The following is a 23,942-nucleotide window of genomic DNA, read 5'->3' as shown; positions in this document are numbered from 1 at the left end:
CTACCAGCCCATATGCAAGTTTCCTGCTATTCTTGGAGAAGGGACATGATATATGCCTCGTACCTTCTTCCTATCCTGCCTTGTGGGAGTGAGATTTTAGTATATCCATGATCAACCATCCTTGCCCCATAGCTCGGCCATTCGGCCAGCTCCAATGACCGAGATGGGTTTGAGTCCCTTCAAATTCTCAGGGATAACACGGCATATCATTCCCTTATTACCGAGAGTACACATATAAATGTTGAATACTGCCAACTGGATGGAGTGTTATAACCCCTCATTCCTGATTTCTGACCATACCATAAGGTTGAATTACAAGTATCGTCATGCAACTGTTCTCGTTGAAATTAGAGGGCGCAAGAACGCTCACAGGCCGCTCCTTCATTCCCGCGCAGCCTCAAACACTAAGAGCATCTTCACCGATGCCCCTTATTGTCTGCATACATGGAGCAAGCTATGACTCGAAGTATTTCGATATCGACTTTCAGCATTCCATATTCACGCTCGGAGAGACTCTTCAGATACCCGTCGTTGCGTTCGATAGACCAGGATACGGTGGTAGCACGGCCTACCCGGATCCAAAAGTCAAGAATGAAGACCTCGAAAGACGGGGCACTACATTCGTTCAGGAACAAGGGAAATACCTCAACTCAACTGTTCTACCAGCAGTGTGGAAAGAGTTTGGGTCTGGTGCATCCAGTATGGTAGTATTGGCACATTCGATAGGGGGGATGATAGCCATCGTGGCCGCTGCAGAACCGAAAGAGTATCCACTTGCAGGGCTGGTCGTGTCTGGAATTGGGTGCAAGAGCCATATGCATGAGTCGCTGAATTCAAGTCGCAGAAATGGAGGGTATAGCCGTGAAAACAGCGGCAGTGACCAAATAGACGAGCAGCGAACGCATATCCGTTTCAATCCTAAGGTGAAGGATAGACTGATGCTTAACTTTCCGCCCAAAGCAAATGAAGTACTGCTTGTTGACCCAAAAATCACCTCGTACACAGAGGTCCTTAACAACCCGGTTCCCTTGGGTGAGCTACATGATGTTCGCACGACGTGGCAGAGCTACTGGTGCTCGTATGCCGAGCGGGTTACTGTGCCTTTTCTATACGCGGTGGGTGACCAGGACGGCTTTTGGGACTCATCGGAAGAAGGCACCATGCAATTCACCGAAGTATTCCGGACAAAGAGTCCCAAAGTTGAGAATGTGGTCATACCTATGGCGCCTCATTGTATGGAGATGAGCCTGCAGGGAACGGCGTGGCTGTTACGTTGTCTGGGATTCGCGATCGAATGCAGCATGGGTCAAGGTAAGAAAGACTTATGTGCGATTTCTCAAAGCACTGATTGACCATACTGTACACCTTTTAGTAGAACCTGTAGATTAGAGCTTGGCATGTTACTATAGGTTTAGGGGAGAATGCCATCTATTTTTGGTAGCAACATCATACTTTACATGCACAGCGTTCTGGGGTAGTAGGGAATAGTATGCATCTATAACTGTAATCCCGCACTAGGAAAGGCCAATACCTTTTAGACAAATGACTAAGTTATATTACTTATAATGCAGTAGCTATAGAATGTGGCTTGTAGAAGGAAACTCTATATAAGGAGTTATATCTCTATTCTCTTGCTATAATTGACGAAATCTATGGCCACCCCACAAACCCCACAAATTCCAATCCAGTAAATAACCTTCAAGTAGAGTCTGGACCTCCAAACCCCGAAGATACTAACTGTACCTCGTAGTTAAGGCCGAGCTAAATTCGGCCTGACTACCTTGAAGCGGAAACGTAACCCGCTCTATGCTTCACGTCTCCTCGCTTTTCCTTAAAAGCTCTCGTGGTAGTTTTTAGAACCTGCTTTTAGCAGTAAATACAGTGTCGTTGTTATTTGCAGAAGACAGACGTTGGCAATCGACTAAGCGCTCTGACTTGTATATAATTGACCTTCCTGGGGGTTTGTTTCTGAAAGGCGTTTCTCCCACACCCAGTAACATGGTTGCGTCGTAAGCATTCCACAGATGCACTTCTCCACAAGATAGCAAACCGTACGTTGAGACAAGCGTATGAGCACCCAGTCTGGCATTGCCGTGCTGTGGGGACTAGTGCCAATCCCCACAGTAGAGAGACTCCATCCCCAGGTTCCCCAGATTTCCATCAGTCCGAGACTTCAGGAGGCACTATCAACTGGGGCCAACTGTACAGTACCCCAGATGTTTTCGTAACAAAATGGTGGCAACCTAGCTGCCGGACCATCCGCTCCTCCCTTATAAGCCCTTACGTGTCACGGTTATAGGGCTATTCAGCTCTCATTCCCTACTCGTCTCTGTTTAGTGTTATGTTCTTCAAATAATCACGATTTCTTTTCAGAGGCCGACTCAGTGTACGTTCTTTCTTGCCGAAATCATGTCATCACATAAAAGAACAGAGGATCTAGGGGAGGTCCTATCCACCCCATCTATCCCATCACCAGATAGCAAGGACCTTTCCTCCCTGGAAAAAGAAGATAGCGAGTGTATTGAGAAAGCAGAAGTCAGCCCAACACAGTTCGATGATATCTCATCTTCGCTTTCTCCATCTCATCGTGAATATCTCTTCAAACGACATGGCACCTTGGACCTGGACCCCATGCCGAGTGCGTCAGACGCAGACCCATACAACTGGCCTACGTGGAAGGTACGAAGCCCTCCTGAGTATACAGCTCGGACCAAACCTGATGACTTCTCTTTATTATAGAAATTAACGAACCTCCTTCTTGTCGCCTTTCACGCTTGCATGGCGACCTTTACGTCCTCGATCACGCCTGCCTATGAGGACATTAGTATCGATTTAGGAGTATCTCTACAAAGAGCCAGCTATCTTACCTCCCTACAAATTGCTATTCTCGGGGGCGCTCCCCTCTTCTGGAAACCATTGTCCAACCGGTACGGTCGTCGGCCTATATTTCTGCTATCCACCATCCTCAGCCTTGTTTGCAATGTTGGATGTGCGAAGAGCCCGACGTATGCGTCACTGGCCGCATGTAGAGCTTTAACAGCGTTTTTCATCTCTCCGGCAGCAGCAATCGGGAGTGCCGTTGTGGCAGAAACCTTCTTCAAGAAAGAGAGGGCTCGGTATATGGGGATATGGACCTTGATGGTCACTCTGGGTATACCAGTTGGTTAGTCCGTACCTACATATTGCTTTGGTGTTTACCGCCGCTAATTATTACATGCTAGGTGCATTGATCTTCGGCTTTGTTGCAAATCGCGCGGGCTACCGTTGGATCTTCTGGGTTCTTGCCATCACTAACGGCGTGCAATTCATCCTTTACATCTTCTTTGGACCCGAAACCCGCTATATCGGTGGCAGTACAGACGATACATCTTCGGGCTTCAAAGCCCAATATCTTTCATTTCGACGCATCGACCCAACTCCACTGACATTCAAGGAATTCGTTCACCCGTTGACCATGTTCAAGCGCCCGAGCGTCGTAGTACCGGCTGTTGTGTATGCCATGGTTTTCTTATTCGGAAGTGTCATGATCACCGTCGAGGTTCCTCAGCTCCTACAGGAGAAATTTGCTCTCAATACTGAACAACTTGGTCTCCAGTTCATCGGAGTCATAATTGGCACAGTTCTTGGCGAGCAAATCGGGGGCTCAATATCCGATTACTGGATGAATCGCCGAGCACGGCGTATACGAAAGGCACCTGAACCAGAATTCCGTCTCTGGCTCAGCTACCCCGGCATTATCTTGACCATTATTGGCGTCATTGTCTTTTTAGTATGTACTCAGCAGGCCCCTGAGGGGCATTGGACTGTAAAGCCTATTGTGGGCACTGGAGTGGCTGCCTTTGGTAATCAAGTCGTGACTACTGTCATGGTCACGTATGCCGTCGACTGCCACCCAGACGATCCTGGAAGTGTGGGGGTGTTCATTACTTTCGTTCGGCAGATCTGGGGCTTCATCGGCCCATTTTGGTAAGTTCCCGAAACAAGTGTCACGCCGATGCATAATTGACACCATATAGGTTTCCCGATATGTTTGCGAACGTTGGCGTCGCTGCTAGTTCAGGTGTTGCGAGCGCTATGATATTCGTCTGTAGCTTGCTACCCACTATTGCGGTGCACGCAATGGGGAGGAAATGGGCTTAATGTTGAGCGTGCTCTGCCTCCATTGTCCCAGGTTTGTATTTGAGATAGCTGGATAATTTCGATTAGCGTACTTCATTTCTTCAAATTTCATACAAGCAATTCTGATGAACACGGACAAACGACGAATAATTCATATACTTCTGGTGGTAGAGGAAAAGGTAAACTTCCTTTTTTCCTCTCTTTGCTGGCACGTAATTTGGCCGTATTCCCTTTCGAACACGGCCATTTTAGAGGTTGTGAGTCCTTTCTCCCTTGTCAAATCAGGCTGAGGAGGAGCCACTAAGTGAAAAAAAGACCCCACTTGAATAAGCGCATGAGCCAAGCTTGTTGTTGGTGGAAAAACCTCGATGTGTAGAAGCGTGTAGATGGCTGGTCCAGAGCCTTCCATGCGGATGCTATGCTCTTCATTTGCATTTGTCAAATTCGTATAAAACGAAGGGATGACCAGCATTTTTCAAAGTGGGTATCATGAAGGAGTTGGCAGCGGTAGACTGTTTTTAGATCTAAGCAATTAATTGTGTTTTTACGAGATCCACCGTTTATCTACCGTAATAAATAAATTTAAATCCCCGACGGCTGCTGAGTGGTCAGAATATGGGATCGGAGATAAACCGTCATGAACTATTTGATCTCTACAAAGCCCCTCCATCATTCGGCAGTATAGTATTTAATCTTCCTTCCCCTCTGCCTCTCTTCTCAATATTCTTCTCCACCGACTAGCTACTACGTATACTAAAAAGGTAAAGAAGCAAATCACCTGGGCAGTTGTGTTTCGCAATGGCAACCGAGGAAGAGGCTTTGTACAAGCCTTATGATCAATTCATCCTTTTTGGGGATTCAATCACCCAGATGTCCAGCGACCCCCACATGGGGTTCGGGCTATTCGCAGCACTGCAGGATGGTAGGTAGTATTTTATTTATTTTCTTCCTTTCGACTACATACAGCTACTAAAATCTTACAGCTTACAGCCGTCGCCTGGACGTGATCAACCGTGGGTTTGGGTGCGTTACGCTAGATCACTAAACCTGTTCGATGATAATCCTACTAATCGCATGATCCCCTACAGTGGCTATACCTCTGGCCATGCCATCAAAGTCTTTCCCAAGTTCTTTCCCACACCGGAAAAAGCCACAGTGCGGTTCATGGTACGCCAGCTAATATTATCAAGAACCTCGAAGTAGCCTACGAATATTAACTCGACAATAGACTATTTTCTTTGGAGCCAATGACGCATGTCTCCCCGGCAGTCCTCAGCACGTCCCATTGGACGTGTATAAAGAGAATCTGACTCGGATCATACAACATCCTGCAACAGTGGCCCAAAATCCACATATCCTCCTGCTGACTCCACCCCCTGTAAATGAATACCAACTACAGGGGTTCGACGAGTCCAAGGGCAATGCCCATCCCAGCCGGACCGCCGCTTTTACTAAGGAATATGCGGAGGCAGTCCGCGAAGTCGGCGCCTCTCTCGGTGTCCCCGTAGTGGATGTATGGAAGGCATTTATGTCTGCTGTTGGCTGGAAGGAGGGCGAGCCACTACCGGGCTCAAGAGATTTGCCAAATCTGGATCAATTTGCGCGATTTTTCACTGATGGTCTGTGCTATTCTTTTCGTTTGTGTCCTGTGTCCGATATAGTAGTGACTAACCTCTGGAAAAGGGCTACATTTGACGGCAGATGGATATCGGGTACTGTTTGATGCGATTATGGAAACGATTCGAGCGAAGTGGCCGGAGGAAGAACCTACTGCAATGGATATGGTTCATCCCGCATGGCCGGAGGCGCCAAGGTAGAGAGATATGCAGTGGCAACGGATGGAGATCCGCACGGGTCGATAGTTTACCACGTTCTAGAGCGATTGTCACCTGGAATAGAAAGACTAAATTCCTGTAAATTTTGTGGAGTATCTAGAATGTAGTATAAGTTCAAATAAGTTGACTATTATTGTCTGATGTTAGTGAGAGTGTGCAAGCAAAAGCGGTCTAGAATCGGCTGCAAGTTCAAACTCCGTCGGAGACAAAAGAAACACAGACTAAGCCCGAGATAGAAAGTGACGGCTGTTGCATTGAATTTCATCCCCTCATCTTTTGTCTTTCACCTTCCATTCTGCTTCCTTGCCTCGTCATCACCCTTCCTTTCAGCTTACAGCGCTTAATTTTTGCCCTCCACGATCTTACGAACTTGTTTCTCCTGTCTCCTGAAATTTCTTGCATCTTCTTTGAGCAATCTAACCACTCGTGTTTCAAGTCACCCTTAAAAGCGCCGGAGCCTCCGTCCTAGCATCTAACACGCATTTCCTCCTGCAAAGCAGATCATTTCTCTCCTAGGCGTCCCTTGCTAGAAAATCTTCAGTCGATCCTACAGCTTTTTGCTTACCATTATCTCAACAATTTTCGCGGCCTCCAACACGAGCTGAGGTGGTCGCTTCTCACCTCATTGGATATTCCTCGACAACCGTTAACTCGGCATTCTTTTCGTCCGAATCAAGACACCCTTCTCGACACTTCATTTCGCTTCAATACTCATCAGCGTTGTTGAGTGAGAACACCCCAAGAACAAGCTTCTATTAGGTTATATGGTTTTGGCAAAGGTTGCAGATATCCATCTTTAGCAAACCGGGTGGACGGCCGTACGGCCGTCTCACAGAGGAGGGAGGAGTTTCGAGGATAAAGTGAGCTACATATCGCTGGCCGGTTAACGCCGAAAAGTAGCTTGAAGGAGAAACATAAAGCTGTCTGATTCCTGGGGTCTGATCCATTTGTGTCCTGTTTTCCCTGGTCGTTGCTTTGTTTGCCACCCTTATCCAGTCGTTCGGATATGGATGCTCAGTACCCTTTTGCTTCACGTGACGACATTTGGCGCGTCTTTGAAGAGCTGAAGGAGCTCCATGCTACACAGTTCGAGCAGGCGGAGCGAATCGCGAGACTGGAGCGGCGAAGGGACGAGGATGCGAAATTGAAAAGCGTCTGGGGCCCTCTGTCACCGTTTCCGACATCCGTTGCAGGCACAATACCCACAGGTGTGTTCACTTGGTCTTCGAATTGCTTTCGGATAGGAGCTGATCTTTCATTCCTGTTGCAGAGCCTATCTTCCATTCGCCGGCTGACGCCTTCAAAGGTTTCGATCAGGGACAGCATCACGGGGTTGGGGGGACCATGGGCATAGAGAGCGAAGAGGAACCAAGGCGAGGGACATCCAGAGCGAATAGTGTCCGCTTTGATGAAAGCGCTATCCACAGCTACTATGGACAAGCTAGTCGGTCTACCAGCGAGCTCCCACTGCGAACGGGGAGTGGAATGGGGAGCCATCCGCTGACCGAGCGGTCTTTGTCTCACCGATCTGACGGACGACTAAGCTCATCCGGACATTCCCATCACTCGGCGCGTACCAACAGTATGGGGTTGGAAACCACCAGCAGAATGATGGGCTCTTCTGTTGGTGGTTCGCCTCTCATTCCTCCACCTGGACTTTTTCTCCTTGGCCCTGTACCCTGCATCATACGGTGCTGGTTGACGACCAACTTCTCCAATGACTCGCTTCTGTATGCAGCTGTCTGCTCGGGGTCTTATAAGTCGTCATTGGGCTATCCCATGATTCGAAAGCTGGGTCTCGAGGACTTGGTAACACAGGAGGAAGACCTGCAGTTCATCAAGCTTCCGATGTACCTGCCCGAGGCTAGCATTCACCAATCATCTTCCAGACCCGGTAGCCCAGTCCCCCAGCTGCCCGCATTGACTGTTCGATTCCTTGTCCGTGACATCGATTCCAATGATCCTTCCATTCAGATTGTTCTCGGCAGTGATATCCTTCGTTCCCATAATGCGGAACTTCTCTTCTCGCAGGACAAAATTATCATGGTGGACGATGAGCGGAATAAGATCTCGATCCCTCTTGTGCGACCCGAAGACGACTCAGTTTTCAAGTTCCTTCGCACGGCATCGGATGCCTCGCGTACTACGGACACGACTCAATCGCTTCAAGCTAGCGATCAGCCAGACACCAATGGCCATTCAGTCGGTGTAATTGGCCCACCTAGGAGTGTGTCTCGACAGTCCAGGTCAGCATCTGCTTCCGCCAGAGATTCAACTGATGAACCTGAAGAGAGTCGAAAGACATCTTTGGATAACCAGGAACTGCCAAGGAGCGCCAAATCCACCAGCGTGAGCAAGCCTGCTGTGGTTGCAGGGTCTCCGCCGGAGGGCCCGATGAAGGTGGAGCCAGCCGGGGTTTGGGGTTCGTGGAAACGCGATACCAGATTAGATTCCAATGCTTCCACCGCCGGTAAGACTTCCAGGACTCGCCCTATGAAAGTCCTGCGCCCGACCAAGTCTGCCTCTCGAACGTCATCGGCTATGACCGTGCCCACTAGCTCCAGTAACGATGCAGTCCCGATGTCCTCTCAGCCGGCATCGTCGCGAGCGTCCCCAGACGAGACACGGACGGGTAAACCATGGGTATCTAATCCCATTGGCGGCGCCTCTGCGTTTGGGTGGCTCAATTCGTCCCAACCGACCCGAGCTGTGACGAACCCTAAATGAAATAGATTAGAGGTCCAGTCCAGATTCACGGTCTACCTATGTGTGTAACGTAACTGTATTTGGCGACGTTGAATTGAGCGTTTGACGGTGTTGGCCGACTTCACATGTACTATGCAGTAGCCGGTTTATAGCGTAGTAGTAACATCCTGACTGCAGTCACAAATTGACATTCATTCACTCGATACTGAAGCAGTTACTATAAGCTCATCCGTTTAACACTCTTCATAATACTAATAGCAACCAACATCTCAGTTCAAAATGGTCACTGAATCTCTTTTCCTAGTCTACAGCCACAAAATCCAACAAAGAAACCAAATCAAATTCCTCAAAGAAGATCTAAATCTTCGAAAAAACCTCCAAAGCCCCCTTCGTCTCCTCCTTCATCTCCTTAACCAACCCACTAACAGTCCTAAACCCACCATGACCTGCGTCCCCCAAAATCTCAAACAAAATACTCTCACTACTCGTCACTACCGCCCCAGCATCTCTCAACCTCGCCAAAGCAATCCCCCTCTCCTCACTATTAACACTGCTCACCCCATCCACAATAACATAAACCCGATGGCCCCTCTCCAACATATCCAGCGTCGTCTGCGTAACACAGATATGCGTCTCAATTCCCACGATAATAGCATCGAGGGGCGTTTCCCCGGCAGTTGTCTTGGGTAACTTGGCCTCGATCTCCGGGGTGATCATAGAGAACAAAGTCTTGTCGACGTTGGCTTTCACATTCGGGGACGAGAGGTGGGGTTGCAGTTCGGAAACTGTGTCACCGAGTTTGGACCGGTTTTGGGTTGTCACGTAGGTTGGGATTTGGAGCGTGTTGGCTGCTTTGAGGAGTTTGGTTGTTGTTGGGATTCTTTCGTTTAGTAGTTAGTATTGTTGGTTTTGGGAATGGTGTTCTTGGGTTCGAGGCTGTGATTGGGATGTAGGGGTGTCGATATTGGGTAATAGAGTCTGGGGAGTTGTGGTAAACGTACAGTTTCGAGAATTCATAGATGACAGGTCTGAATTTCTCTTGGATATCGCAGATGCTGAATTGGTATGATTGTTAGATCTATGGTGGACTTATTTTGGAGAGTTTACTGGACGTACAATAGGGCTGGGTTGCCTATTGCTTTTGTTAGTGTTTATCTAGGTATCGGACATGTAGGGGACTCACGGATGCGGGCTGCTCTTGTGATGGTGGCCATATTAGTTGGGTTTGGTGTGGTAACTTTGGTATAGCGATCGGTACTGGGGAGTTGATTGAGAAATGTGTGAAATGTATTGAATGGCTTGCGGTTGATGGTCAAGAAAGATGACTGCGGAGGAAATCGGGCGGGGAAGTCCGTGAGGAGTATGCGGAGAAGATCATGGGTTTGTTGCCTGGTTTATAAGGCATCGAGTGAGGGGCAATGGTTTTTGAGGTTGTGTGTGTATTGGATGGGGATTGAGTTTCTCTTGTAGGGGGGTGTATGCTTGTATTGAATTGGTCATTTACTTTGTTTATCAAGTTGTATCTGACAGACAGACAGACAGACAGAGAGAGAGAGAGAGAGAGAGAGAGAGAGTGTGTGTGTGTGTGGGGCCTCTCTGAGAATGTGTACATTTATCGATAGCATTTCTAGCAACTTTTATATTCACATGAAATCAACATATGCCGACGCATCTACAAATCGATCATTTGGATCTTTGCCCGTCCTGTAAACCAGCTGTGGTCTCCCTTCAGGGCTGCCTGGCGGATAGCGTAGAGCTCGTCGAGGAACGCAGGAACAAAGCTGCCGGGTCCCCGCACGTACTCCTTCGAAGCGGCGTTCTCCGCTGCGATCTCGTACATCAAAATACCGGACAAGACAGCCAGGAGTCTGTCGGATGGGTGGCCAGTAAGGAAGCAGCCGGATACAGTTCCGACGGCACAGCCGGTCTATATCTCATGTCAGCATACTATATTATTGATTATTTCGTAGAAGGAGGTAAGCATACCCCAGTGACTTGTCCAAGGAGTTCGTGTCCGTTCTCCACAGCTATGACTCGTTCGCCGTCGCTGAGATAATCAACGGCGCCAGTGAGAAGAACAAGGTTGTCTATGTCCAGGTCGGTTAGTATGGTCTAAATGAGCAAAGGACAGGTGACGCTTACGTTCTCTCCGAGCCAGGTCCCTGACCAGGATAGCCTTGGCTTGACCATCTAGTCTGCTTGGGCCGCTATCGACACCACGCTGAATCACGCCGCTGCTTCCAAAGACTTGTCGAATCTCTCCTTCATTGCCTTTGATGAGATCAAAATATCCACCCGCCATGAGCTGTTTGACTGCTCCACGACGGATGTGCGTAGCGGGAGCACCAACAGGGTCATAGACAACGGGGTTACCGCGTTCGTTGTAAGCCTTGATGGCCTTCACGTAGTTGGGAACGCTCTCGCTAGTCAAGGTACCCATGTTGACGACTAGGCCGCCGTCGAACTGCGCGAGATCCACAGCCTCATCCCCATGCGGAGCCATGATAGGAGAAGCACCCCTGTAAGATACTTAATTGGCCATGCACAGGTCATACAAACAATCGAGACAACTTACATTGACAGAGCAACATTAGCAACGAAATTAGCAACAACAAAGTTGATCATGTTGTGCACAAGAGGATGCGCTTGTACAACCTTTTGAACGATCTTCGGCACCTCCTCCTGTAGCGCAGCAACTTCACGGATCTGAGGAGCTGCTGGGGCTCGTACGAATGGCGGGGGAGTGGCAATGCGTTTCACGAATTCAGCTGCTGCGGCCTTCGGGTCGTCCGCGGCTATAATGGCACTGACGATGGCAACTCCATCAAGTTCCTTCCTGGGAGCTCTGGATTGGTAAAGGACTCGTTGAACGTTGGAAAGATTAATTCCACCAATTGAGACGGTCCCGACAGAGCGGCCTGTGTCCGAGATAGCATCAAGGATAGCCTGTGTACCGGCTGTTCCGATGATGTGCTTGGTGTTGGTCTTACTAGTCTGGGTCAGCATGGCTTTTAAAACAGTAGATTATAGAGTTGCTAGACCGCTTTGTAGCAGATAACATACGTTGGGGTTGCAAACATGGTTCCTATCCCGAGGTAGTCTGCGCCGGCATCAATGGCCTTCTGAGCCTCTTCTATCGAGGCAGCAGTGATACCAATGATAGCATCCTTAGGAAGAAGCTGCTTTGCTTGTTCAATAGCTACAAGTAGTTAGACCTTTAAAAATTCATGGCAGAAGCGGAAAGCTCACCCATGTCATCTTGACCGAGATGGACACCCTCAACACCAGCGGCAAGAGCAACATCCACACGGTCATTGATCAGTAAGGGAACCCCATACTTCTGGGTTATCTGATGCAGCTTCTTAGCTGTCTGTATCTGCTCTCCTGTATCACTTTTCTTGTCCCTATATTGAACTATCGTGACACCTACGCCAAGCGTTAGTGGGGAATTTGCCGGGAGTAGGGAATGAACTGACCTCCTTTCAAAGCTTCCTCCACCACCGTGCACAGATCACGGCCCTTGAGGATAGCCGGAGTCGAGTCGGTAACCAAATACAAGGAGAGATTTAACGGCATTTTTTTACTTTTCTGGGTTGCGCTAATTAGTATCTATGGCTGCATTACGGGACTTTCATAAAGTGTCGAGACACCGGTGAGGGGCACGTGGGGTAGGTGGGGACAAGGATAGTGATGCGCATGGAAAATTTTCCATATGGGAAATGCCAAATGGGTGAACACAATACCTTCTACCAGACGATACTCCTTGACCTTCGGCCTGTTTTACAATGGTAGTGATACACTCGTGCCGGTCGAAGAACGAGGGTGAAATGACGTTGGGGATGTTTGCATTGATTTACGCAATATTAGTTAGTCATACTTTCCTTAACCTAGAGTCCGTGGATTTTCTATAACCCTAGAATAAATCCGACCCTGTATGTATCCAAATTTCCTTAAGTCTAGAGATATTGTAGCACAGGTCTTCGGGTAGTACATTGGTACTGTTTAGATCACAACCATTCAGCACCTATACAGAGTGTATGTACAGCCCTAGATGGGCAAAATCAACCCTCTCCACCACAACGAAATGATCGATATGGCAGACTTGTACATACAACCATGATATCCCATTCACTGTTACGAAATCCAAGTATAAAGTTTTCATGATGTTTTGGATATGCCTAGTCCTGGTGGTGGATTAAGTGTGGTCTACAAATATACCGAGTACAACCAACCCACATCTACTACGTACATGCACGTATCCAGAGAAAGTATGACCATCCAGCTACTGTTTGGTACTGTCTCTGCATAATTAGCTGCACGAACGGCGCCTAAGAAAGAGACGACTCGCGAAGTTCAGCCCCTGCATAGCCCTGAAATCAGTACTTTAGCGATCATCGCTCTAACCACATTTACGGTAGTCACCCCAAATCCTACGCGAGGGGTGTGAAGTGTTCCGTCTGTTCTTTGAAGTTGGGGCATACTACCGGTCATTCTTCGTTGAAATTTGGGTGACTGAAGGATCAAAGGATCGGCAGTATTCACAGACGCGATGGTGTGTTTCATAGTGGTGCAGCCCTAGTGGTTCACGGTAGCTTGAAGCGCATTCTTTAGGCCTATAGTATGTACTTCGTACAACACAAGGGTTTGTCAGTGCCGGCAGTGTGATTATCATAGGCAACCGACAGAAGAGATGTTAAATCCGACGTAAACCCGAAACACCATTGTTAAAAACTGCTTTGCGCACGTGCCCTCGGAACCGACCTGATCCGGAAATCAGCCGGGCTGCTGACTCAGAGTGGATTTTTTCCCTTCTTTTTTTTTTTTCTGCCGGGCTTGGCGGTGGAGCAGTCGAATCGTCCCTTCTATTTGGCAACAATTTCTTTCTCTTTCCTTCCTCTTTTTCCCTTTCTTTCCCATCCTAACTTGCTCTTCATTTCATCGTCAAGTCATCAGTTCTTGACATTGTCACGTCTTCCAAAGTCCCCCGGAAAGCTGTTAAACACGGCTTACGGTTGTTACTGCGCATTTTGATTCATCAAAGCCACTGGTTAGTACTACGGTCATCTCGTCGTCAGCCACCAGTCATCGAAAGTGTCGAGATTCTGACCTTTGTCTTTTGTTGCTGCCTTACAGAAGAACCACGCAGCTGGTTTCTCTCTCTTCCCGTTGGAGAAATCCACTAAAACAGAGTCGATCGAGAACTTGTCTATGTATTCGTCCTGTGTCAGAGATTTAGAACACCACCTGCCGCTCAAGCTGCAAACGTTTCGCCCCGCGTCGAAACCTTGTAGTATACATTCTAAGTCCTGTGGCTGAAAGCTTTGGGCTGCCATATTCGCTGTGCCAATCGTTCCGTTGAGACGATCTTAACCGCCACCATTCCTCCAAAATCAGGAACTCAATACGCATGTCTTGTACTTCCAAGGCATCCTTAGTCCGGAATCCCTCCCGCTTCGTTTTCAGACACCTTAAGTAAACAAAGATTTTCATCTTTATCCACCATGGCTACCGTCAACATTCGTCGGGATGTTACCGATCCCTTCTATCGTTACAAGATGGAGCGCCTGCAGTCCAAGATCGAGGGCAAGGGCAACGGAATCAAGACCGTCGTTGTCAACCTCAACTCGGTCGCTCAGTCCCTTGCACGTCCTCCCGCATACGTGATCAAGTACTTCGGTTTCGAGCTTGGCGCTCAGGCCAACGCCAAGCCGACCGATGACCGCTGGATCATCAACGGCGCCCACGATGCCGCCAAGCTCCAGGATTATCTTGACGGATTCATTTCCAAATTCGTTCTTTGCAAGAAGTGCAAGAACCCTGAAACCGACGTCATCATCAAGGATGACAAGATTATCCTGGATTGCAAAGCCTGCGGACAGCGTTCCGATGTTGATTCCCGTCTGAAACTGAGCACTTTCATCCTCCGCAACGAAACCAGTGGAAAAGGAGGGAAAAAGAACAAGGCCGACAAGAAGACGCGTCGTGAACAGCGGAACAAGAAGAATGAGACAGCGAATGGAGAGAACGGCAGCCCAGGAGACAGCAACTCTGACAATGGCGACGCTGAGAATGGCGATGTGGGCATGGAAGCTGGCAGTGACGATGAACTCACTCGTCGTATCAAGACCGAGGCCGAGACCATTGAAGCTGAGGAAGCCGATGAAGTCCAATGGTCCGTCGACGTCTCTGAGGAGGCCGTCCGCGCTCGTGCCAAGGAACTTCCCGATGACCTGAAGCGTTCCCTTGTCATCGAGGATGCGGACGAAGATGGTGCCGATGGCCCTTCTGCCTATGACGAGCTCGGTAGCTGGGTACAGGACACAGCTAAAGAAAAGGGTGGTGTTGCTAAACTCAGCGATGTAGACATCTACGTGAAGGCCAAGGAATACGGTATCGAGTCGAAGCACAAGACTCTGGCAGTTCTTGCTCAAACCATGTTCGACAATGATATTGCTAAGCAGATCCCTGGCCGCGCTGGTCTGCTCAAGAAGATGATTACCTCGGAGCGCCACGAGAAGGCCTTCCTGGGTGGTATCGAACGCTTCGTTGGCAAGGATCACCCCGAATTGATCGGCCAAATCCCTGCTATCCTTCTTCGCCTCTTTGAGGAGGATATCATTGATGAGGAGACCCTCAAGGCATGGGGCTCTAAGGCTAGCAAGAAGTATGTCGATATCTCCACTAGCAAGAAAGTCCGCAAGGCTGCTGCGCCTTTCCTCGAATGGCTTGAGACTGCCGAGTCGGAAGAGGAAGAAAGTGACGACGAATAGATAGCTGATCTATTCATGGTCCTTTATGGAAACTACTTTCGGGATGTTTTTGTTTGGCTTTTTATTCATCGTCCCAACTAAGCTCCACTCGTTTTACTTCTGTTGACAGTCGGCATGACTTGTTGTGATGTTTCTGGTTTGAGAATAATCAGAGAAAACAAACAAAAAAATACTTGGGATTAGTGCTTGCCAATTGAATCTCTTCGCGTATGATTCTATACTTATCGTAAATCTCCCCTAAGTTTCAAATACACTACTTTTACAGACTTTAGAGCCCCCTTCTACGCTTTTAGGGTGTTTCAATGTTAAACCTACCCTTGTTCAATATTGGCAGCCTTATGTATTGCTCACAAAGAGGAACCTATCCTGTGATTTGATAGGGCTACATGCACCGAAGTAATTCCACCGTCAGGTATAAGGCATTGGTCTCGACTCCATTTGTCACAACCAGAGTTCTTCTCCCATACCTTAACAACCTACGACGAAGATGCTCTAAATGTACTAACAACATAATCATTCGATCGTTATGTCTTGGAAGATATGTTCCTAATCTAATTCACGCTTAGAACCCTTTATAATCCAAGCCTTCATGGACACTCAAAACACCAACTCCGCAAACTTCAGTTTATTTCCAGGTGATGACCACGTCTGTAAGGGGTCTTCATTGATTTCACTCATCAATGGAGAACTGTGTGTCTTCCTTTGAGGCGTGATATTTCGCACTTGCGCCTTTTGCTGCTGAAAGATGAACCAAGTCAAATCGACGTTCCAGGTTTCCATTGCCTCAATAGCATTATTAACAGTGTCGATTTCCGAGCGTAGAGAAGATGGGATTTCCTGCTTGGAAGACGAACGGAAAGAATAATAATCTGGGCCCGCAAACCGAGCTATCCACGCCGCAAGGAATTCGCAGATCTGGTCACCCATAGACAAAGGTAAACGGACATGTGTGAGGAGAGTCATGAATAGGGAGAGGAGAGCTCGCCAGAGACTATGGTGAGGTGTGAATGCGCGTGCGCCTGAGGGCCCCCCTGCTATATTGAGAGACAGTGATTGCGAGAGACCCAGCGATAAGGAAAGAAGTATATCGGTGTTTTTCTCGGTGGTTTGGCTCTTGGCTCGCCGCTGGATGGCCTTTTCGGCGTCTTGTCGCACGGTTTCCCATACGCGACGGTAGAGACGTTCCCATCTGGGGAATTCGGTTTCGATTCTGGTGGCCATGAAGTCACCGGTGCTCTTGCACATACTTTCTATGGCTTGGCAGGCTGTTGTGGTTACGTAGATTTCTTCTTTGAAGTTGAATTCGTCGTCTGGTCGGTTCTTGGAGCCGTTGTTTGAGTCTTCTCTTGCCATGAGAGCTGTTGACGAGGAGCTGCTCTTGAGGGATGAGGGAAGGCTGATCCTTGCGGCTACTGATGGCCACACGTCGTTGATGATGGGCAAGAAGCTGTTTTCGTGTTCCGAGAGGATTGGAGATACCTGGATTAGGATAGAGAGCAAGGACCGGCGAAGGTAGGGTGATGGAGAAGAAAGATGTGAAGGGATCGACTTGATGATATGTAGCAATAGGTTATGTGATTTGCTCACGGGCTTTTCTTGGTCTTCGGGTTCGCGCGGTGCGGGTAGTGGTTCGTCTGATTCTTCTATTCCCTTGTTCAGAAGCGTCCCGATATCCTCTTCTGGCTCGGCGGGTTTATCAGGCTTTGTGGTCCACGGCCGTTCTGGGTGTGAGATGTGCTCGTCAGCTTCAGGAAAGTCGTCCAGATGCTTAGCACGTTTCGCTTTCCGGTTTGCTAGATCCTCAGCAAGAGTAGAGATCTGTAACCTCTTGTACTGTTTCTTGCGATGTCCCGCACGTTCGCTATCCGTTCCATCGCCTATTGCCAGGAATGACGGACTCTTTGTCCCTTCCTCAACAATGGCAGCCAAGGTTTTGAACATCATCTCAACGAGTTTTGGATACCCATGATACATATTCAATATCCCAAAGATTGAATCGACCAGATCGTCGAGATATGGAATTAACCGCGCACCGCATAGCTTAACCATCATAAACAACACTTGGGGCGGATATGGTGAGACGTCGAACGTGTTTAGCTTCAACGCCACCGAGTTCACAAGGTAGTCGACGTTCTCAATAATCATCGTGCTCGTACTCTCATAATTACAGACTTCCGTTAGTATATTTAGACAGACCATAGCATGCCTCTGAATATTCGGGTTGGACGATGATAGGAGTTGGAGAACTGGGTATAATGCGTCCATCAATTCTGGTCGAAATGCTTCGTGAAGCTGTTGGGACTGAAGTGCGACTACCTCTAGAGCGAGAGCCGAAATCCGCCAGTCTTTTGATTCATCAGGCAATGATTCGCTTAGTACAGGGAGTGAGATGTAATAAAGTTCTTCGATCATATTAGCTCTCGTAGAAAACAAGGATGATGGTTCGATAAAGTCAGATGAAATGAATTCATCAAGACTAGTGAGCTGGGCACCGCCTTTGAGGCATTCTAACGCCAACCATAAAGGTGCAACCATGGAATTTCCTGTTTCTTGATGAACCCGGTTAATAATTAGGCGTGTGATATCACTTCCAGATTCAGACCTGTTAAGCCTGAGAATCATGGACTGGAGATCTTTGAGGGTTTGTTGTTGACTGCGGTGTTCCAGAAGAACTGGTGGGAAAGATCGTGACTGATTTCCATGGTGAAGCACTTCTAATGATTGGCTGCCTGATGTTTCAGGGTTCAGAGGCTGAAGAGCATTATTTGAATTGTTAATAGCTGCAGAAACGCTGTCACATAATCCTGATGCAAGTCCAGTAGTGAGTATGTCGGACCCAGATTGGATCTGGGACAATATCTGAAAGGCAGTAGATATTTGTTTAAGTGCCCACTGCTTTGATGTTTCATCATTGCTTTGCATCGTTCTTGGGAAAGAGGTGATCCAAGCATGCAGAGAGTTCTTAAGGGAATCCAGTACCTCAACATAAGCGGTAGCAAGATGCATAAGGATTGTGTATGCATTGTTGGGTGATTCGTCATCTCCAGTTTCAGATAGCACGACCATAGTCTCAACCACTAGGGGGAGCGACTCTTGCAGCGTGCTTCGGCAATCTTCCACGACCATTGAGCATAGTTCTAATAGAGAAGCTTGTACTTCAGGCCGGTCATGTCGCCTAACCTGAATAACATTTGCAAGCGCAAGCTTAATTTGCGTAGCTGTAGCCGTCAGCCAGGATTCATCAAGCACAAGACCATCACCGCCTTCCTGAGACTGGGCAGGCTTCTCTGGTGCAACACTCGCTACTCTGTCATTAAGGACAACTTTAAGCATGTGTGTAAGGGCCTTAATGCAAGCAGAAAGCAGCTTGTAAGAGCGTCGTACTTGAGTTGTAGGCTTGATGACTTTAGTCAGCGTCGAGACCGTCCGTGGCATTATGCTAGCCAGGACTACCCGATCAGTAATTCGATAGTATAGAGCTTGAAGAGCTTTTGCGGCAGAAATGCAAAGGTCATCCGAGGTACTGTCTAAAATCCCTTCAAGCAAGACATACACAGTCTGGTCAACAACAGTCGCTGTGCCGATTTCGTTATAGATCGTCTTTTGCGCTACAGGCCCCTCCATGACATCAAAGATGGCTGAAAGGCAGTCAAAACCAGCGATAGACAGTTCCGCTGGTTTGGATTGTGTTTTCTGGTTACTATTGGCTTTACTTGGAGGGCCTCCAGTAATCAACGTAAGCAATATCATGAGCTGCTTGCCCATTTGCGGGGATATGCGTTGTCGCCATCCGTCAGCAATCAATATTCGCAAGCAGTCGACAGCCAATTCCAAGCAATTAGCAGAAATTCTCTGGGTCTCATTGAATATGTGAGACAGCGGAAAGAATGCATATTCCGCTAGCTTTTCGTCCAATGAACCTTTATTTGAGAGTTCCTTCAGGACACTCTGCACTGGTTTGAGAGCTCGGAAAACATCGTTTGCGGATGACTGATGGCCACGGTATCTAAGACCGACCGAGCTGAGCTCAACACAAGGTTCCCGAAGCTTTGAAATGCATTAGCCAAGTCACTGTACAGTTTGGGTATGGGGCTTGTCTGTACTTTTCTAAAGGCTTCTTGCCGTGAGTACTCCATTATGCCTATTATTGGCACTATCGAATTAGATAAGAGTGTGGCTCTACGGACTTGCCATCCGGCTTGCTACCAATTTATCGAAACTCGTATCTGCTGAGATATCAAATATCGAAGTACATGAGCCAAACAGCGCAAGATGGAACGTCACAGGCTATGATTGTTCTCCGCCCCACATTTTCTGCTGGCACAAATTCATAAGGCGGTGTGAGAGGTGATCGTGCGTGGTATTTAGGGTGAAAGTCAATAAACCACCAGCATTTCATGCTAAAGATAAGACTATAACTCATAAAGTAAAGCAGGAACAAAGACAATGCTATACTATCAAATACTTCCTACTCTTTTTCCTAAATCTATCGACTTTACAAAAACGAGAATGCACGTCATTCTACAAATGTGCACCATCCTTATCTTATCGAAGAGCACGTGACCTAATTAATCTCCGCGTCACGCGTTGCGCGCAGGCAGCCGGCTTCTGCCTTTGAGATTCATTGAATTAAAAAAACAATAAATGCGGCGCATAATCTGGCGCAATCCCTGATTTATACATAATTCTTCTAACCCCTTTCATCCAATGTCTGTTTGATGTCTGGGTGAAGACGACGTCTATGTCCACTCGTCGCAGATCCGCAATTGTTGCGCGCTTCCAGAAACCAATTAGTTTTACGCCAGTACCGCAACGTCTCTATTTAATTAGCTGTCGTGCTTGTGTCCAACAAGACATAGTTGGCCGCAAACTCCTCCAAAGACAATTCGGTACTTACCGACCGCAGACGAATCTCCGCACACTAGCTTCTCTTTACCCATCTACATTTTTCAGAATGGCAGACTCAAAGGGCCGGAAGCAGGCTACGCTGGGGTATGTTCGTGACTCCCAGTTGACTCTCGGGTGCGTCCTGATATGAGTCGTCCTGGTGAAATTGTGGTTTGTGGATATTTGGCGTGGCTAACTGGTATGTTTTGTTGGCGTACAGGCGATTCTTCGGCTCGAATGCGGACCCGAAAGAAGCTCCTAAGAAACAGACTACTCTTTCTTTCTCTGGTAAGAAAGATAAAGCTCAGAAAACTGCGGCGAAATCAGCGACACCACACGACTCTTCATCTACAGATGGACAAGCTTCTGATGGGGTTGGAAGCGAAAGTACTACCGAAGCAGATATAGCTGAGACTAAGCCGGAGCCTGCTCAGGAAGATGGATATAAAGACTCTAATGACTTGAAAAGGAAAGAGAGCGAGGAAGAAGCCAGTGACAGCGATGTTCAGCCTGCACAGAAACGGAGACGGAGGACTTCACGAAGCGGGGAAGGGACGCCTTCTCCGAAGAAGAAAACTAAGACACCATCTCCTAAGCGTTCCAAAGCCAAAAAAGACGTCAAACCCGAAGAGACAGAGCCGCCGGCTGTTGTAAAGAAAGCGTCGGGAGAGGAGACTCCTGAGGAAGACAAATCCGAGGATGAAGCGTTGTCGGCTAGCGAAGACGAGGAGGAAAAGCCCGAGGTGATGAAAAAGACCATGGAAAAGGTGCAGGCTACATTAAAAGCGAGTGGCACTGAGCCATATCCGGACTGGAAGCCTGGCACTCCCGTCCCTTACGCAGCATTGTGCACTACCTTCTCGCTTATTGAAATGACCACCAAGCGATTGGTGATCCTTGCCCATTGCTCTTTGTTTCTTCGCCAGGTCCTTCGATTGACACCACAAGACCTCCTTCCGACAGTCCAACTTATGATCAACAAACTGGCTGCCGACTATGCCGGCGTCGAGTTGGGAATTGGCGAGTCCCTGATCATGAAAGCCATTGGCGAGAGTACCGGCCGCAGTTTAGCGGTCATCAAGGCAGATCAGCACGAGATTGGAGACCTGGGCTTGGTGGCAGCTAAGAGTCGATCGAACCAGCCTACCATGTTCAAGCCGAAGCCATTGACAGTTCGGGGAGTTCACGAAGGTCTTTTGGGTATCGCCAAAGTCCAGGGTCACGGTTCTCAGGACAAGAAAATTTCCGGTATCAAGAAGCTTCTCTCTGCCGCCGACCCAGAAACAGCGGGAAAGGGTAGCAAAGGTGTGGATATCACGAAGAACAAGGGTGGCCCTAGCGAAGCCAAGTATATTGTTAGATTTTTGGAAGGAAAATTGAGACTAGGGCTGGCTGAAAAGACCGTTCTTGTTGCCCTTGCTCAAGCAGTGGTGACTCATGAAGCCGCCCTGAAGGGAGAGAAGGCTCCTTCCCCAGAAAAACTGGCTGAGGGCGAGGCTATCTTAAAGACGGTGTACAGCGAATTGCCCGCTTATGAGATCATCATTCCCGCCATGCTCAAGAACGGCCTGTCCAAGCTTCACGAGGCCTGCAAGCTACAGCCCGGTATCCCGATTAAGCCTATGCTTGCTAAGCCAACGAAATCCATCACCGAAGTGCTTGACCGTTTTGAAGGAAAGGAGTTTACGTGCGAGTATAAGTACGACGGGGAGAGAGCACAGATTCACTACGTTGCACCAGACGCAACCCACAACTATCCGGAAGCACAACACACGTTACAGAAGGATGGCAAAGGCCTCGCTGCGATTTTTTCTCGTAACTCAGAAGACCTGTCGAAGAAATACCCTGATGTGCTGGCTAAGCTCGACAGTTGGATCAAGGATGGTGTTAAGAGCTTTGTCTTGGACTGCGAGACTGTTGCTTGGGATACGGTGAACAAGAAGGTTCTGCCCTTCCAGCAGCTGATGACTCGCAAACGCAAAGACGTCAAGGCTGAAGACGTCAAGGTTAAAGTTTGTGTATTCGCCTTTGACCTCTTATTCCTGAACGGAGAGGTAATGTCGATCACTTGATCATTTCATCGGCTGATGCTAACTATAGCTACTTATAGCCTACTGTCAAGAAATCACTTCGCGAACGCCGAGAACTTTTACATGAATCATTCCAGGTTACGGAAGGCGAGTTTCAGTTCGCTCAGTTCGGTAACACCAACGTACTGGATGAGATTCAGGAGTTGCTGGACGACAGTGTCAAGGCATCGTGCGAAGGTCTAATGGTTAAGATGTTGGACACGGACGAAAGTGGCTACGAGCCGAGTAAGCGGAGTCGAAACTGGCTCAAGGTGTGTATCGCGGAATCCATACACTTCTGCAGCGTAGCTAATTCTGAGGATAGGTTAAGAAGGACTACCTCAGCGGTGTCGGTGATTCGCTTGACCTTGTTGTTCTTGGTGCATACTACGGACGAGGCAAGCGTACATCCGTCTATGGTGCATTCCTTCTGGCGGCGTACAATGCAAATACGCAAACTTACGAGTCAATCTGTAACATTGGCACCGGGTTTTCCGAGGCCAACCTTGAAGAGCTTCATAAGGAGCTCTCTCCCTTGGTCATTGATCGACCAAAGCCATTTTACACCCATTCGACGGTCCCCAAGGATCAGCCTGATGTTTGGTTTGAGCCCCGGTTGGTCTGGGAAGTGAAGACAGCCGATTTGACGCTTAGCCCGCGATATCAAGCTGCGGCTGATGAGTTTGTGGGTACGACCGGTGGAGGCAAAGGTGTTTCTCTCCGCTTCCCCCGGTTCATCAAGGCACGAGGGGACAAGAAGCCGGAGCAAGCAACAACGACGAGGCAGGTAGCCGAGATGTATCGGAAACAAGAGGCGGTCGCCAAGGAGAATGCGGGTAAGAAGGGAGTAGACGATGATTTTGAATATTAGTCGGGGTTCCTGCGTTTAATCTCCGATGTGGAGTGCATTGCATATCATTATACTTTCCTTGTACCCTCGCTTTCCGAGAGATCCATTTACTGTACTATACACTAGGGGCTTTTCCGTTTATGTTTGTTTCGATGCCGATCGCGTCATGAATGAATGTCACGCCATTCTGGGTAGAGTCCGGACGATTGATAATATGATGGTCAAATAATACTATCTGATATTAAGTGCCAAGAATATGGGAATTAATTGAACGAGTCGGTGTGCTGATAGCGCAAGTTGTCGCCATCGACAAATAAAGCCGTGGTCCGTACATACTTTGAATCCACCCCGCTTATCGCCGGCGGCAGTAACCGATAAACGGGAGGCTTGACCGGAGGAACCAACTGATTCTGTCCTTAAATTGCTCTTGGCATGTAACCCAAGAAATGGAGTCAACACCAACCACGCGAGTGCGGTGGAGTCCCCCATTCCGTTGCAACCTGTTTATCTCACTAATCACGATGACTAGTATCAATCCATGGATGTCGGCAGCATTGCGGCTTTGTTACTAGTCATTATGATCTCTCAATGCTCTCCCGATTGGGCAGGTTCTTAATCGCGAAATGCGGAGACATTCCGTGTGATTCCCTCTCTATAAATCAGCCATGTTGTCATCCCCCGTCGATGATCATTCTACACTTCTCTT

The 23,942-nt window shown here is 48.3% G+C and overlaps 10 protein-coding genes across 10 annotated transcripts; 8 read left to right on the top strand and 2 right to left on the bottom strand.

Moving 5' to 3' along the window:
• Nucleotides 1-422: 422 nt before the first annotated feature.
• Nucleotides 423-1,488, top strand: AO090011000805 (alpha/beta hydrolase; the record flags this gene model as incomplete). The annotated part of the gene is made up of 2 exons (XM_023233116.1): nucleotides 423-1,311; nucleotides 1,466-1,488. The coding sequence occupies 2 exons, from the start codon at nucleotides 423-425 to the stop codon at nucleotides 1,486-1,488; spliced, it is 912 nt and encodes a 303-aa protein (XP_023093651.1).
• Nucleotides 1,489-2,409: 921 nt separating this feature from the next.
• On the top strand, nucleotides 2,410-3,230 carry AO090011000804 (uncharacterized protein; the record flags this gene model as incomplete). Its single annotated transcript, XM_023233115.1, has 3 exons — nucleotides 2,410-2,679; nucleotides 2,740-3,159; nucleotides 3,222-3,230. 3 exons carry the CDS (start codon nucleotides 2,410-2,412, stop codon nucleotides 3,228-3,230), a joined length of 699 nt encoding a protein of 232 aa, XP_023093650.1.
• A 224-nt stretch (nucleotides 3,231-3,454) lies between these two features.
• On the top strand, nucleotides 3,455-4,140 carry AO090011000803 (uncharacterized protein; the record flags this gene model as incomplete). The annotated part of the gene is made up of 2 exons (XM_023233114.1): nucleotides 3,455-3,966; nucleotides 4,017-4,140. The coding sequence occupies 2 exons, from the start codon at nucleotides 3,455-3,457 to the stop codon at nucleotides 4,138-4,140; spliced, it is 636 nt and encodes a 211-aa protein (XP_023093649.1).
• Nucleotides 4,141-4,917: 777 nt separating this feature from the next.
• Nucleotides 4,918-5,936, top strand: AO090011000802 (SGNH/GDSL hydrolase family protein; the record flags this gene model as incomplete). The annotated part of the gene is made up of 5 exons (XM_023233113.1): nucleotides 4,918-5,041; nucleotides 5,103-5,142; nucleotides 5,208-5,286; nucleotides 5,396-5,738; nucleotides 5,803-5,936. 5 exons carry the CDS (start codon nucleotides 4,918-4,920, stop codon nucleotides 5,934-5,936), a joined length of 720 nt encoding a protein of 239 aa, XP_023093648.1.
• Nucleotides 5,937-6,960: 1,024 nt separating this feature from the next.
• On the top strand, nucleotides 6,961-8,681 carry AO090011000801 (uncharacterized protein; the record flags this gene model as incomplete). Its single annotated transcript, XM_001826327.3, has 2 exons — nucleotides 6,961-7,162; nucleotides 7,225-8,681. 2 exons carry the CDS (start codon nucleotides 6,961-6,963, stop codon nucleotides 8,679-8,681), a joined length of 1,659 nt encoding a protein of 552 aa, XP_001826379.3.
• A 258-nt stretch (nucleotides 8,682-8,939) lies between these two features.
• Nucleotides 8,940-9,350, top strand: AO090011000800 (uncharacterized protein; the record flags this gene model as incomplete). The annotated part of the gene is made up of 1 exon (XM_023233112.1): nucleotides 8,940-9,350. One exon carries the CDS (start codon nucleotides 8,940-8,942, stop codon nucleotides 9,348-9,350), a length of 411 nt encoding a protein of 136 aa, XP_023093647.1.
• A 982-nt stretch (nucleotides 9,351-10,332) lies between these two features.
• On the bottom strand, nucleotides 10,333-12,236 carry AO090011000799 (bifunctional hydroxyethylthiazole kinase/thiamine-phosphate diphosphorylase; the record flags this gene model as incomplete). The annotated part of the gene is made up of 7 exons (XM_001826325.3): nucleotides 10,333-10,587; nucleotides 10,647-10,747; nucleotides 10,803-11,179; nucleotides 11,236-11,649; nucleotides 11,724-11,859; nucleotides 11,910-12,086; nucleotides 12,137-12,236. 7 exons carry the CDS (start codon nucleotides 12,234-12,236, stop codon nucleotides 10,333-10,335), a joined length of 1,560 nt encoding a protein of 519 aa, XP_001826377.1.
• Nucleotides 12,237-14,161: 1,925 nt separating this feature from the next.
• Nucleotides 14,162-15,430, top strand: AO090011000798 (translation initiation factor eIF5; the record flags this gene model as incomplete). The annotated part of the gene is made up of 1 exon (XM_001826324.3): nucleotides 14,162-15,430. One exon carries the CDS (start codon nucleotides 14,162-14,164, stop codon nucleotides 15,428-15,430), a length of 1,269 nt encoding a protein of 422 aa, XP_001826376.1.
• A 597-nt stretch (nucleotides 15,431-16,027) lies between these two features.
• AO090011000797 (uncharacterized protein) lies at nucleotides 16,028-19,566 on the bottom strand (the record flags this gene model as incomplete). Its single annotated transcript, XM_001826323.1, has 2 exons — nucleotides 16,028-19,477; nucleotides 19,534-19,566. 2 exons carry the CDS (start codon nucleotides 19,564-19,566, stop codon nucleotides 16,028-16,030), a joined length of 3,483 nt encoding a protein of 1,160 aa, XP_001826375.1.
• An 818-nt stretch (nucleotides 19,567-20,384) lies between these two features.
• On the top strand, nucleotides 20,385-23,257 carry AO090011000796 (DNA ligase (ATP) CDC9; the record flags this gene model as incomplete). The annotated part of the gene is made up of 4 exons (XM_023233111.1): nucleotides 20,385-20,422; nucleotides 20,538-22,371; nucleotides 22,428-22,658; nucleotides 22,712-23,257. 4 exons carry the CDS (start codon nucleotides 20,385-20,387, stop codon nucleotides 23,255-23,257), a joined length of 2,649 nt encoding a protein of 882 aa, XP_023093646.1.
• Nucleotides 23,258-23,942: the final 685 nt, after the last annotated feature.

The sequence above is a fragment of the Aspergillus oryzae genome, chromosome 7, assembly GCF_000184455.2.
Source record: "Aspergillus oryzae RIB40 DNA, chromosome 7".
Taxonomy (NCBI): domain Eukaryota; kingdom Fungi; phylum Ascomycota; class Eurotiomycetes; order Eurotiales; family Aspergillaceae; genus Aspergillus; species Aspergillus oryzae.
This window is presented reverse-complemented; position numbering and strand designations above follow the sequence as displayed.